This window comes from Hyla sarda, unplaced genomic scaffold (assembly GCF_029499605.1).
Source record: "Hyla sarda isolate aHylSar1 unplaced genomic scaffold, aHylSar1.hap1 scaffold_900, whole genome shotgun sequence".
NCBI lineage: Eukaryota > Metazoa > Chordata > Amphibia > Anura > Hylidae > Hyla > Hyla sarda.
This window is the reverse complement of record NW_026610929.1, coordinates 80,633-93,478: the sequence shown is the minus strand read 5'-3', so window position 1 is coordinate 93,478 and position 12,846 is coordinate 80,633. Positions and strand designations below refer to the sequence as shown.

Sequence of the window (12,846 nt, the reverse complement as noted above, 5' to 3'; positions counted from 1 at the left end):
CCTATTATACCCCACCCTCTGTGCAGGTGCCCCTATTATACCCCACCCTCTGTACAGGTGCCCCTATTATACCCCACCCTCTGTACAGGTGCCCCTATTATACCCCACCCTCTGTACAGGTGCCCCTATTATACCCCACCCTCTGTACAGGTGCCCCTATTATACCCCACCCTCTGTACAGGTGCCCCTATTATACCCCACCCTCTGTACAGGTGCCCCTATTATACCCCACCCTCTGTACAGGTGCCCCTATTATACCCCACCCTCTGTACAGGTGCTGAGCTGCTCATACATGAAGATCACACTTTGCCTCCAGCATTTCCAGGAATAGTTTGTGCATGGGCACGGTGCCCCGAGCTCTCACCCCATGGAAGTGCAGCACCACTTTGCCAGCAGTCTGGCGCAGAAGTGGGAGGGTGAGCAGGAGCTGCCCGGCTCTGCGCGGCTCGTCCCGGTGATGGGTGATGTCGTACTCCTGCAGAGCTTCCTGGAGAAGGTCCTGCAAGCTCTGCACGCTCCGCACGTCCTCTATGTGCAGCGAATCTATGAGACCAAGAATGGAGGAGGTAGAGGGCGGAGACATAGAGGCGGCACGGCGTGGTGCAGTCGGGAGTGTTCCTTACCAGAATTGGTGAGCACCAAGGCCTTCAGGGTGACGTACTCTTCTTTGTCCAGTCGGAGGTGGCGGTATTTGTGGACGAGGTGGCGGGTGCAGAGGTAGAGGTGGTGCAGGCCGCAGAGGCGGGACCTTATCTCATCAATGACATAATCCTCCGCATACGCCAACTCATCCCGCAACGGCAGAGAGCGGAACACAACGCCCAGCAGCAGGATCTCCATCCACGTCCCTTGTAGGAGACTCATCTGATCAGCGAGGGACAGTGAGGAAAAGCCTGGAAAGGAGTCCAGGGGTCAGAGACTGGAGGGGGGGGTCCAGGGGTCATAGACTGGAGAAGAGTCTGGGGATCAGAGACTGGAGAGGAGTCCGAAGATCAGAGACTGGAGAGGAGTCTGGGGATCAGAGACTGGAGAGGAGTCCGAAGATCAGAGACTGGAGAGGAGTCTGGGGATCATAGACTGGAGAGGAGTCTGGGGATCATAGACTGGAGAGGAGTCTGGGGATCAGAGACTGGAGAGGAGTCTGGGGATCAGAGACTGGAGAGGAGTCTGGGGATCAGAGACTGGAGAGGAGTCCGAAGATCAGAGACTGGAGAGAAGTCTGGGGATCAGAGACTGGAGAGGAGTCTGGGGATCAGAGACTGGAGAGGAGTCTGGGGATCAGAGACTGGAGAGGAGTCTGGGGATCAGAGACTGGAGAGGAGTCCGAAGATCAGAGACTGGAGAGAAGTCTGGGGATCAGAGACTGGAGAGGAGTCTGGGGATCAGAGACTGGAGAGGAGTCCGAAGATCAGAGACTGGAGGGGGGTCCAGGGGTCATAGACTGGAGGGGGGTCCGGGGATCAGAGACTGGAGAGGAGTCTGGGGATCAGAGACTGGAGAGGAGTCCGGGGATCAGAGACTGGAGAGGAGTCCGGGGATCAGATACTGGAGGAGAGTCCGGGGATCAGAGACTGGAGAGGAGTCTGGGGATCAGAGACTGGAGAGGAGTCTGGGGATCACAGACTGGAGAGGAGTCCGGGGATCAGAGACTGGAGAGGAGTCCGGGGCCACTAGGGGTGGGGGCGGACAGAGGTTGGAGGGTCTGGGCAGTCAAAGATTAGTGAGCGTGGGGGCTCTGAAACCAGAGGGGGGTGACTAACCTGGGATATGTTTCGCCCACTCGATGGTCAGCACGAGCTCCCGGTCAGCGAGGTCACACAGGATACTCAGGGCCTTAACGTCCGTATCGGGGAGGTTGGGGTCCGGCGTAGCGTAAATCTTCTCTGGTTCGGCCATCAGAAGTTGTGACAGAACCGAAATCCGTGAGTCTGGGGGGAAATTAGAGAGCGGATGGATGATACCCCCACCCAAGTAAGCCCCATATCTGACACCCCCGGCCCAGCCTGCCCCATATCTGACACCCCCGGCCCAGCCTGCCCCATATCTGACACCCCCGGCCCAGCCTGCCCCATATCTGACACCCCCGGCCCAGCCTGCCCCATATCTGACACCCCCGGCCCAGCCTGCCCCATATCTGACACCCCCGGCCCAGCCTGCCCCATATATGACACCCCCACCCTCCCCATATCTGACAACCTCACTCTGCCCCATATGACACCCCAGCCCACCCTGTCCCATATCTGACACCCCCAGCCCAGCCTGCCCCATATCTGACACCCACATCCCAGCCTGCCCCATATCTGACACCCCCACCTTGCCCCATATGACACCCCAGCCCAGCCTGCCCCATATATGACACCCCCACCCTGCCCCATATGACACCCCCAGCCCAGCCTGCCCCATATCTGACACCCCCAGCCCAGCCTGCCCCATATCTGACACCCCCAGTCCTTAATTCCTCTGTATTGGTTCTATCTCAGGACACTCACATGGCTTCTTATGGTTGGGCAGCATCTGGGCCCCATTGATGCCACCACCTGACTCCAAAAATCTTCTATATTTCTGCCTCCCGCCTCGAACCCGGTCCAGCCGCACTCCTGTGAAGGGAGACCTGAGGTTATAAGGGGCCCAGGGCCTCGTAGGAGGAGTCATATGTATCTGTGGTGACCCAGTACGGGATGCTGTCCTGTCAGGTAAATGTTGTTGTTCTGGGCCCCTACTCCAGGGTGTATTGCTTGTGTTATACATATATTTATCAGTGTTACTGTATCTTTAAGAGAAGTCATGCAGAGTAAACCATGTGATCCTGATGCCCCAATGGGATGCCCCCACTTTAATCCTTCTCTGTGATAATCAAAAGAGAAGTCTGTGATAATCTAAGAGGTCTGTGATAATCTGAGGAGAAGTCTGTGATAATCTGAGGAGAAGTCTGTGATAATCCGAGGAGAAGTCTGTGATAATCCGAGGAGAAGTCTGTGATAATCCGAGAAGTCTGTGATAATCTAAGAAGAAATCTGTGATAATCAAAAGAGAAGTCTGTGATAATCTAAAAGGTCTGTGATAATCTAAGGAGAAATCTGTGATAATCCGAGGAGAAGTCTGTGATAATCCGAGGAGAAGTCTGTGATAATCCGAGGAGACGTCTGTGATAATCTGAGGAGAAGTCTGTGATAATCTGAGGAGACGTCTGTGATAATCTGAGGAGAAGTCTGTGATAATCTGAGGAGAAGTCTGTGATAATCTGAGGAGAAGTCTGTGATAATCTGAGGAGAAGTCTGTGATAATCCGAGGAGAAGTCTGTGATAATCTAAGGAGAAATCTGTGATAATCAAAAGAGAAGTCTGTGATAATCTAAGAGGTCTGTGATAATCTAAGGAGAAGTCTGTGATAATCCGAGGAGAAGTCTGTGATAATCCGAGGAGAAGTCTGTGATAATCTGAGGAGACGTCTGTGATAATCTGAGGAGAAGTCTGTGATAATCTGAGGAGAAGTCTGTGATAATCTGAGGAGAAGTCTGTGATAATCTGAGGAGAAATCTGTGATAATCCGAGGAGAAGTCTGTGATAATCTAAGGAGAAGTCTGTGATAATCCGAGGAAAAGTCTGTGATAATCCGAGGAGAAGTCTGTGATAATTTGAGGAGACGTCTGTGATAATCTGAGGAGAAGTCTGTGATAATCTGAGAAGTCTGTGATAATCTGAGGAGACGTCTGTGATAATCTGAGGAGACGTCTGTGATAATCTGAGAAGTCTGTGATAATCTGAGGAGACGTCTGTGATAATCCGAGAAGTCTGTGATAATCTGAGGAGAAGTCTGTGATAATCTGAGGAGAAGTCTGTGATAATCCGAGGAGACGTCTGTAATAATCGGAGGAGAAGTCTGTGATAATCCGAGAAGTCTGTGATAATCCGAGAAGTCTGTGATAATCCGAGGAGACGTCTGTGATAATCCGAGGAGACGTCTGTGATAATCCGAGGAGAAGTCTGTGATAATCCGAGAAGTCTGTGATAATCCGAGAAGTCTGTGATAATCCGAGGAGACGTCTGTGATAATCCGAGGAGAAGTCTGTGATAATCCGAGAAGTCTGTGATAATCCGAGGAGACGTCTGTGATAATCCGAGGAGAAGTCTGTGATAATCCGAGGAGAAGTCTGTGATAATCTGAGGAGAAGTCTGTGATAATCTGAGGAGACGTCTGTGATAATCCGAGGAGAAGTCTGTGATAATCTGAGGAGACGTCTGTGATAATCTGAGGAGAAGTCTGTGATAATCAGAGGAGAAGTCTGTGATAATCCGAGGAGAAGTCTGTGATAATCCGAGGAGAAGTCTGTGATAATCCGAGGAGAAGTCTGTGATAATCCGAGGAGAATTCTGTGATAATCCGAGGAGAAGTCTGTGATAATCCGAGGAGAAGTCTGTGATAATCCGAGGAGAAGTCTGTGATAATCCGAGGAGAAGTCTGTGATAATCCGAGGAGACGTCTGTGATAATCCGAGGAGAAGTCTGTGATAATCCGAGGAGAAGTCTGTGATAATCTGAGGAGAAGTCTGTGATAATCTGAGGAGAAGTCTGTGATAATCTGGAGAAGTCTGTGATAATCCGAGGAGAAGTCTGTGATAATCCGAGGAGACGTCTGTGATAATCCGAGGAGACGTCTGTGATAATCCGAGGAGAAGTCTGTGATAATCCGAGGAGAAGTCTGTGATAATCCGAGGAGAAGTCTGTGATAATCCGAGGAGACGTCTGTGATAATCCGAGGAGACGTCTGTGATAATCCGAGGAGAAGTCTGTGATAATCCGAGGAGAAGTCTGTGATAATCCGAGGAGAAGTCTGTGATAATCCGAGGAGACGTCTGTGATAATCCGAGGAGAAGTCTGTGATAATCCGAGGAGAAGTCTGTGATAATCCGAGGAGACGTCTGTGATAATCCGAGGAGAAGTCTGTGATAATCTGCAGAAGTCTGAGGAAAGGTCTTAAATCTACAGCCACGCCATTTCCAAGCCTGGTAATAAAATAGAAGCTCCGGAGAGACTATCCCTCACTAAAGTATTTCATCTGCAGCAACCATAATACAGTAAAGCGGAAGTAACTACAAATCCCAGTAAGACCACAGGCTCCCAAGGGTTACTCTGCTTCTCCCCCGCTCTGATCTGTACTGTAAAGGATTTCACCATCATTCCTGCCTCATAGTTTTGCGTAAACCTGCATCTGTGGTCATTATTGTCCCCAGCGCTTGGCCCAGGAGAACTGTCTAAACCTTGGAACATGGTGGTTAACACTACCCTGGCGTCACGAATGGTACATCACCCCAGTATTACACCACACATCCTCTCACCTTCCTTCAACATCCCGACCTTTAAACACTTGGCGAATCGGCAGGACTGGCAGGATTTCCTGCACCGCTTGGTGATCTCACATTGCTTGGCCGCCGGGCAGCTGTACTCAATGTTACCTGTAGGGGGGGGTATGAATACATAATATAACATAGAGAATGATCATTCCTATTGACATTAGATCCTTTGGGGGAGATTTACTATCATTGTCTATTCTCTGCAGTACTTTACACCAGAAAAGTCTCTGATCCCGGGGCCGCGCAATTTATTAAACGTGGCACAGCGTAAATCGTGGACCTTATTGTCTATTCTACTCTTCAGTGGCACGTAGTACAGTTATTTATTATCACGGACCTCCCGCCAAACAGACGGTCACTATAAAGCGAACATCTCGTACGTCTTCTGTGAGGCGCCGGCTGCTTCCACTTCCTTTCGTACTTCGGTTCCGATATTTGTACAATAAATTTAACCTCTCTAAACCAGGTTTTTCTTTATTATAATTTTTATAATTATTTATAATGTTTTTTTTAACGTATTTTAAGTTTGCCCTCAACTCTGTAAGGCTGGGTTCACACCATGTTTTGTACTTACGGTTCCCGTATACGGCTGGGAGGAGGGGGGTGGGGCTTAATCGCGGCGCCCGCACTCAGCCGTATAGGGGAACCGTATTTAATGCATGTCTATGAGCCGACCGGAGGGAACCGCAGCCTCCGGTCAGCTGCGTTTTCGGCCGTATGCGGTTTCCCGACCGTAGGCAAAAACATGATCGACCGCGTTTTTGCCTACGGTCAGGAAACCGCATACGGCCAATAACGCAGCTGACCGGAGGCTGCGGTTCCCTCCGGTCGGCTCATAGACATGCATTAAATACGGTTCCCCTATACGGCTGAGTGCGGGCGCCGCGATTAAGCCCCGCCCCCCCTCCTCCCAGCCGTATACGGGAACCGTAAGTACAAAACGTGGTGTGAAACCAGCCTTAGTCTAAGTTCAAAAGGAGGATGATCCGGGTCACACGATGGAAATTCCGGATAAGATATTGGGACGGAGATTCCGCTGGAGCAGAGTCACGTTTAATTCTCTGTTGGAATTTCCATGCCAGATCTTTCCCGAGAGGAAATTCCTTTGTCCGTGTCCGCACGGAATAAACGCGGCGATTCTTTGTGCGGAAGCCTCACGGAATGCATAATTGTCTATGAGACATTCCTGTGCGGTCCAAGTGCCGGAAGATTCTGCCAGTACACGCACTGTACGGAACTTAGAGATTCCCCATGTGGACATTCTGTCGGGAGAACATGGCCTTATCCATAGTGTCCTGGAACTCAAAATGGGGAGATTGATGACATCATGAGTAGAGGAGCGGCCAATCACATCGCTTTTTCAATTTTTCGCAGGTCCCAACAACATAAAAAAAAAAAAATTAAAGAAGGAATTGGATTGGTTGCCATGGGAAACTGCACCATGCTTCCTCTAACTCAGTGGTCTTCAACCTGCAGACCTCCAGATGTTGCAAAACTACAATTCCCAGCATGCCCGGACAGCCAACGGCTGTCCGGGCATGCTGGGAATTGTAGTTTTGCAACATCTGGAGGTCCACAGGTTGAAGACCACTGCTCTAACTCATAGGCTACCAAAAGGCAACCCAAAAATATATTTTTCTTTGATATATGGGAAGAAAAGAGTGTGATATTAAAAGTGCAATCTTTATTAAGTTGAGTCCGCACGTAAAGGGGTACTCCCGTGGAAAACCTTTTTTATTTTATTATTATTATTATTTTTTTTAAATAAACTGGTGCCAGAAAGTTAAACAGATTTGTTAATTACTTTTATTAAAAAATCTTAATCCTTCCAGTACATTTTAGGGGCTGTATACTACAGAGGAAATGCTTATTTTTTTAGAGTTCTCTGACATCATGACCACAGTGCTCTCTGCTGCCCTCTGCTGTCCATTTTAGGAACTGTCCAGAGCAGCCTATGTTTGCTATGGGGATTTTCTCCTGCTCTGGACAGTTCCTGAAATGTGTTTTTTTTTTTTTTTTTACAACAACCTTTAAGGGGTTGCCCCCTGTCAGGGATAACCCTTTCCTAGAACCCCCCCTAAAATTTAACCTTTATTGATATGTTAAAATAATACCCCACACAAAGGTTTAAAATTCCAGCGGAATTGGTGTGATGTGTACACTTATATATTCGTGTGCTTTATATCCGACACACGTCAGCTATTGGTACCCTATCCCTACACTGTAGTTATCCTCCGCTGTATTAAAAACGAACAACTACTAGCCTCCCCGACGTTTCGCTGAACGGATCAGCTTTGTCAAGTGTAGCGAGGCTAATGCATCCACCGACGCCGTCTGCTTCCTTTTATAATACAGTATGGATTCCACTTCCTGGTGCGTTCCACCAATCCTGTATCGAGACGTCACTAACCTCGTCTCTCGCGTGTGTTGTGTAAGCCTATGGGAGTCCAGCTTCCGGGATCTGTCAATCATGTTCTCAATGTTACGATGGACAGCAGAGGTCAGCAGAGAGCACTGTGGTCGTGACATCACAGGAAATGCATTTCCTTTTTGGATTTCTCTTTAGTATACAGCCCCTAAAAAGTACAGGAAGGATTAAGATTTTTTTTAATAGAAGTAATTTACAAATCTGTTTAACTTTCTGGCACCAGTTGATTTAAAAAAAAAAGTTTTCCACCGGAGTACCCCTTTAAACTGTGTTTAAAAATTCAGAGTATCATAATGTAGACAAGTCTGTAGACAAGTAATCTGACATCCGCTCTATAGGTTGAGTTCACTCGCGCTCAGAGGTACCCTAAGTTAAAAACATTTTCCTCGGCCCCCCTCGACGTGTTTCACTACCAGAGAAGCTTTATCAAGAGGCAAGCGGGCACAGAGTTGAAAAATGCTGCGCTGGGGGTTTTAACACCTCCCATCATGATGTCAGGGCAAACACACGACTGTTAATAGATCAATGAACCTTCTTATTTACTGATTGGCTCCGTATTCTGCCAATCAATCCACTGACACAGAATTCATCAATCTGATATCTTGAGCTCCTTTTGACCAATCGCCGGTCCTTATCCCTGACTGACATGCGCGTCAACCAGTCCTTTCACACTGATTCACCAATGACGCGCTAGGTTAATATGCGCAAACAAATAGATGAATGAAGCCGATGGGGCTTCATCTGCGCATGCGCCGTCTTCTGACTGTCGTTCACAAACTTCCGGCTGCGCGTTCAGACCTGCGCTGGGACTTAGAAACTCTACCAAATGCGCAGTAGAGATGAGTGAGAACTTAGCCTGTGAAAGGTAAATGATGTTAGGAGCGCCATTCAATCACACTGTATGTTGTTGTCCATAATAAAGAAAAACTCTCATTGGCTATCCTCTCAAACATCAAGGAGATTCTATACATAAATAGGATATCACTGATTTCTCATCACCCAAGAGGTAAGTACTGCGCTATATAGTACATAGATGATCTCATCCTATTTATTTAAGGGGAGGGGGAAGGGGAAAAAGGGAGGGGGATAGGGGGGAAAATGGGGAGGGAAAGGGGGATAAAGGGGGAGGGAAAGGGGGAAAAGGGGATAGGGGGAAAAGGGGAGAGATATGGGGGGAAGGGAAAGGGGGGAAAAGGGCAGAAGGAAAAGGTGGATAGGGGAAAAAGGGGGATGGGAAAGGGGAAAAAGGGGGAGGAAGGGTATATGGACACAACTGTGTTTCATATATATTCATACTAGTAACCAGGAGATACATGGACATGATTGCGTTTCACATATATAAATACTGGTGATTTTTCCGCATCTTACTATGAATGAAGAATAAGGTCCATATTGAGTCCTCCATGATGTAAGAGAAATATGCCTCTGTGTATGTCCGAGACTTAATTAGTCTCTGTGACTCTCATATAGGGCTTAGGTGCCAAAACCCAACACAAACATCAAAGGAATTTAAACTCTTATTGAGATTATAATGAAGTTCTTAAAATCTATGGCAGGTTCCTTTTTAAATGAATGGACTAAAAGTGAATCCTTCATTTAAGCCCAAGGGGGACATGGATTTTAATCTGTGTATCCACTTGGCTTCTTCCATTAGGAGCTTCTTGTCCAGATTTCCACGTCTTGGTCCAAGGCGAGGTTTGTCCTAGCCCAGGAATCTAAGACTAGACCAATCTCCTCCATGGTGAGACCAAAAAGGTCTGTCTAGAGGTGTATCCGCCCCTGTGCAGATTGTACTTATATGCTGGGAAATTCTCCTTCTGAACTGCTGTATCGTCTCCCAACATAAATCATGGGACATCCGCATTGGGCGATATAAACAATTCCAGTGGTTTGACAGTTGATAAATTCCCTTATTACGTATTTCCGTCCATCAATAGAATTGGTGAACTCCTTGGTTTTGGGGACTAGTTGACAAAAGGAACAATTCCCACATGGGTATGAACCAATAATGGTAGACCTGAGCCATGTTTCCCCCATAGGGTCAGAATAATGGCTCTTAACTAAATGTTCTCTAATGTTCCTGCCCTGTCTGTACGTAATCGATGGGTGGTAAGTATTTCTCTTAAATCACTGTCTGCCAATAAGATGGGCCAATATTTTCGTAAAACACCCATCACCTGGCGATTATTGTGGTCAAAGGTACCTATACACCTCACAATTTTTCCCCAATGCTGCCTCAGGTTTTTAATTCGTGGTAAGTAGCTCACTTCTTGGTGGTTGCCATGGGAAACTGCACTATGCTTCCTCTACACGTTTTCAGAATTGCACCAAGCGCATGGCGTAAATTCATTCGCTTTCTTTGAATCAGCTGCAAAAGTGAAATTGGAGCAGTAAAATATAGAAAAATAAATAGCATCAGACATCTACAAAAATGTAGAAATTAGGGATCATTGGGATTAAATGATATTATTTTAGAGTTTTATTTATTATTAGATTAGATTACCCTTCAGATTCAAGCTAAAATGTCATTTGAAACATAAACTGCGCCGTGTCACATGGTACATCCCCAAAGATTCCGCCTATTTAGATGATGTTTCCGCTAAGTCGGACATGGGCTGACATTTCAGTATTTTCTGTTGATGAGACTTTTTTTTGAGACTTTCCTATATAAATTCCCGAGGGCTCCGTTTTATCCCCTATTGTAGACACGATGCGATGTCTGCGGCGAAGCCTCTAAAGATAAAGACTCCTAAAAGTCTCAACTATAAAGACTGAGCATCGGTTGTTTGGTAAGCGAGTTCTGTAGACATTTTTTCTTGCTTTTGTTTATGTGTGACACATTTATTATACTATCACAGGGGTTCGATAAATTTGCCGCACATAAAACCCTTTTTTTTCTTTTCAGATCCGTCCAGCCTGTGGGCTACTTCAGATTTGGTGGACTACGAGGACCAGTGGATTTTTTATTTAATATTAACCACATTTTGTAACGAGGGCTTGTGTGTTTTTTGGAATAAAAGTTTTTTTAAATTTTTTTTTTTTTTTTTATTTACTTTTCAGGCTTCGGTTGGGGTCACATCACGTTCTTCCCCATACAGGAGCGCATATGGCAGGGGGGAGCTAAAAACTTGCGCTCCCGTAACCCGGTGTATGCGGTTCCGTATGTAATTCATCTCAATGAGCCGACTGGAGTGAATCGGTCGGCTCATTTTTCCCCGTGTGCTGTATTCTACCGTATCTAAAACCGTAGTCAACCAAGCAGCAACAGCCTGACGTTACCAGGGTGGGCGACCATTGTTACTGTTCCTCCCCAGCCTAAATAACGCCAGCCTGTTACCGCCCAGGAGCGCCATATTTGACGCTCCAGGCCTGTTGGTAGCGGCTCTTCCCGGCACCCCTGTGGCGGTGGGTACCAGGGTAATAATTGGGGGTAAGCGCTAACTGTTTTTGGGGCTAAGGCTAAACCCAGGCTTCGTAATGGATTATGTCTATAAGACGGCTTCCACTACTAAGCTTGCAAAGTAAATAAATATAAAAAAAAACATGTTTAAAAAACTTTTACTCCAAGAAACACTCCCCCACAAGCCCTCGTTAACCATTTTATTAACATTAAACAAAAAGAAAAAAACACTGGTCATCGCCGTAGTCCACAGGATACACGGATCTAAAATGAGAAGGAAAAAAGAAACAAGGAAAATAGGTTAGTACATTTATTGTAACCCAACCGCACTGCATAACTACAGCTCCCAGCATGCCCTTACAGTGAGGACATAATGAGAATTGTAGTTATGCAGCAGGGCTGGGAGATGTGCAAGCGGGTGACAAATTGTCACCTGCCCCCACTGCATGACTACAACTCCAAGCATGCCCTTACAGTGAGGACATGCTGGGAGTTGTAGTCCCAACACCTTGCAGGCAGGTGGTAGATAAGAGCGGGTGCTGAGCTGTGCAAAAAGTCACACAAAAAGTCTCACGTGCGACATTTTGAAGGGGGTTTGTTTGCTTACGTGCAACTTTCGCAATGATAAATCCTGGACCGCTGCAAAGTAAAAACTGAAAATTGCTTAGGTAGGGCAGATTGGTATTTTTTTCCTACCCACAAAAGTCGCACAAAAAATTGCTTAGGTGCACGTGCGACTTTTATAAGCAAAAATAGCTGCTTAAATCCTTTGATAAATCTCCTCTGAGACTTTCTGAGAGATAAATATAGATCTAAACTGCTCTAAATCTCCCCCTTTGTCTCCCATTAGATTGTTCTCAATGGTCTTTGTTTGCTTCCCCCTGATTGGATGCGATGTCCTTCCATTGGGTGAACTGTAACCTTGGAAAGTATGGGGGTGTAAGAAATTATTGGGGAGTGAGGAAAAAGCCCCCCACAAAGTGCTGAACCCCCCCCCCCCACACACAAACACACCAGAAAGGATGGGCCCCCGACCCCCCTCCATCCCCTCAACCGTTACCTTGGATTGTACGTTTGAAGAAGGCCTTACAGGCTTCACAGGAGGCCACCCCATAGTGGTACCCAGAGGCCACGTCACCGCACACCAGGCAAAGCTTCTTGGGACACTTCAGATGGGGAGGAGAGTCCAGAGTGCTCAGAGACAGGCTGAGGGCCCTGCCGGTGTCAGAATCCAGACTGTGACGTGTCATGGAGCACGGACTACACGTCTCCCGCTTAAAACACCAGTCGGAGGTCAGAGGTCGCTGATTGTGGGTCATCTGCACCAGGAGGCTAAAAAAAAGACAAGTTCACAATCAGCCAGAACATTGTGTCAGATATTCTACACCCTTGTGTACTGAGGGAGTCAGGAACTCTCATACACCATCAATGTGTCAGATATCCTACACCCCTGTGTACTGAGGGAGTAAGGAACTCTCATACACCATCAATGTGCCAGATATTCTACACCCCTGTGTACTGTGGAAGTCAGGAACCATCATACACCATCATTGTGTCAGATATCCTACACCCCTGTGTACTGAGGAAGTAAGAAACCCTCATACACTATCAATGTGTCAAATATCCTACACCCCTGTGTACTGAGGGAGTCAGGAACTCTCATATACC

General features: G+C 47.1%; 1 protein-coding gene across 1 annotated transcript; it reads right to left on the bottom strand.

Moving 5' to 3' along the window:
* Window positions 1-238: 238 nt before the first annotated feature.
* Window positions 239-12,506, bottom strand: LOC130348988 (estrogen-related receptor gamma-like). Its single transcript, XM_056554800.1, has 6 exons — window positions 12,239-12,506; window positions 5,336-5,452; window positions 2,490-2,597; window positions 1,761-1,928; window positions 624-893; window positions 239-543 (listed from the first exon to the last, which is right to left on the bottom strand). The coding sequence occupies exons 1-6, from the start codon at window positions 12,495-12,497 to the stop codon at window positions 287-289; spliced, it is 1,179 nt and encodes a 392-aa protein (XP_056410775.1). The 5' UTR covers window positions 12,498-12,506; the 3' UTR covers window positions 239-286.
* Between the last annotated feature and the right edge of the window lie 340 nt (window positions 12,507-12,846).

Excerpts from the sequence above, each read along its gene's own strand:
- LOC130348988 (XM_056554800.1), bottom strand. The coding sequence starts at position 12,497 with ATGACCCACAATCAGCGACCTCTGACCTCCGACTGGTGTTTTAAGCGG. Across the intron at positions 2,598-5,335 it reads GGTCGGGATGTTGAAGGAAG|GAGTGCGGCTGGACCGGGTT; the intron begins GTGAGAGGATGT and ends CTCCCTTCACAG. Across the intron at positions 544-623 it reads CTTGGTGCTCACCAATTCTG|ATTCGCTGCACATAGAGGAC; the intron begins GTAAGGAACACT and ends TTGGTCTCATAG.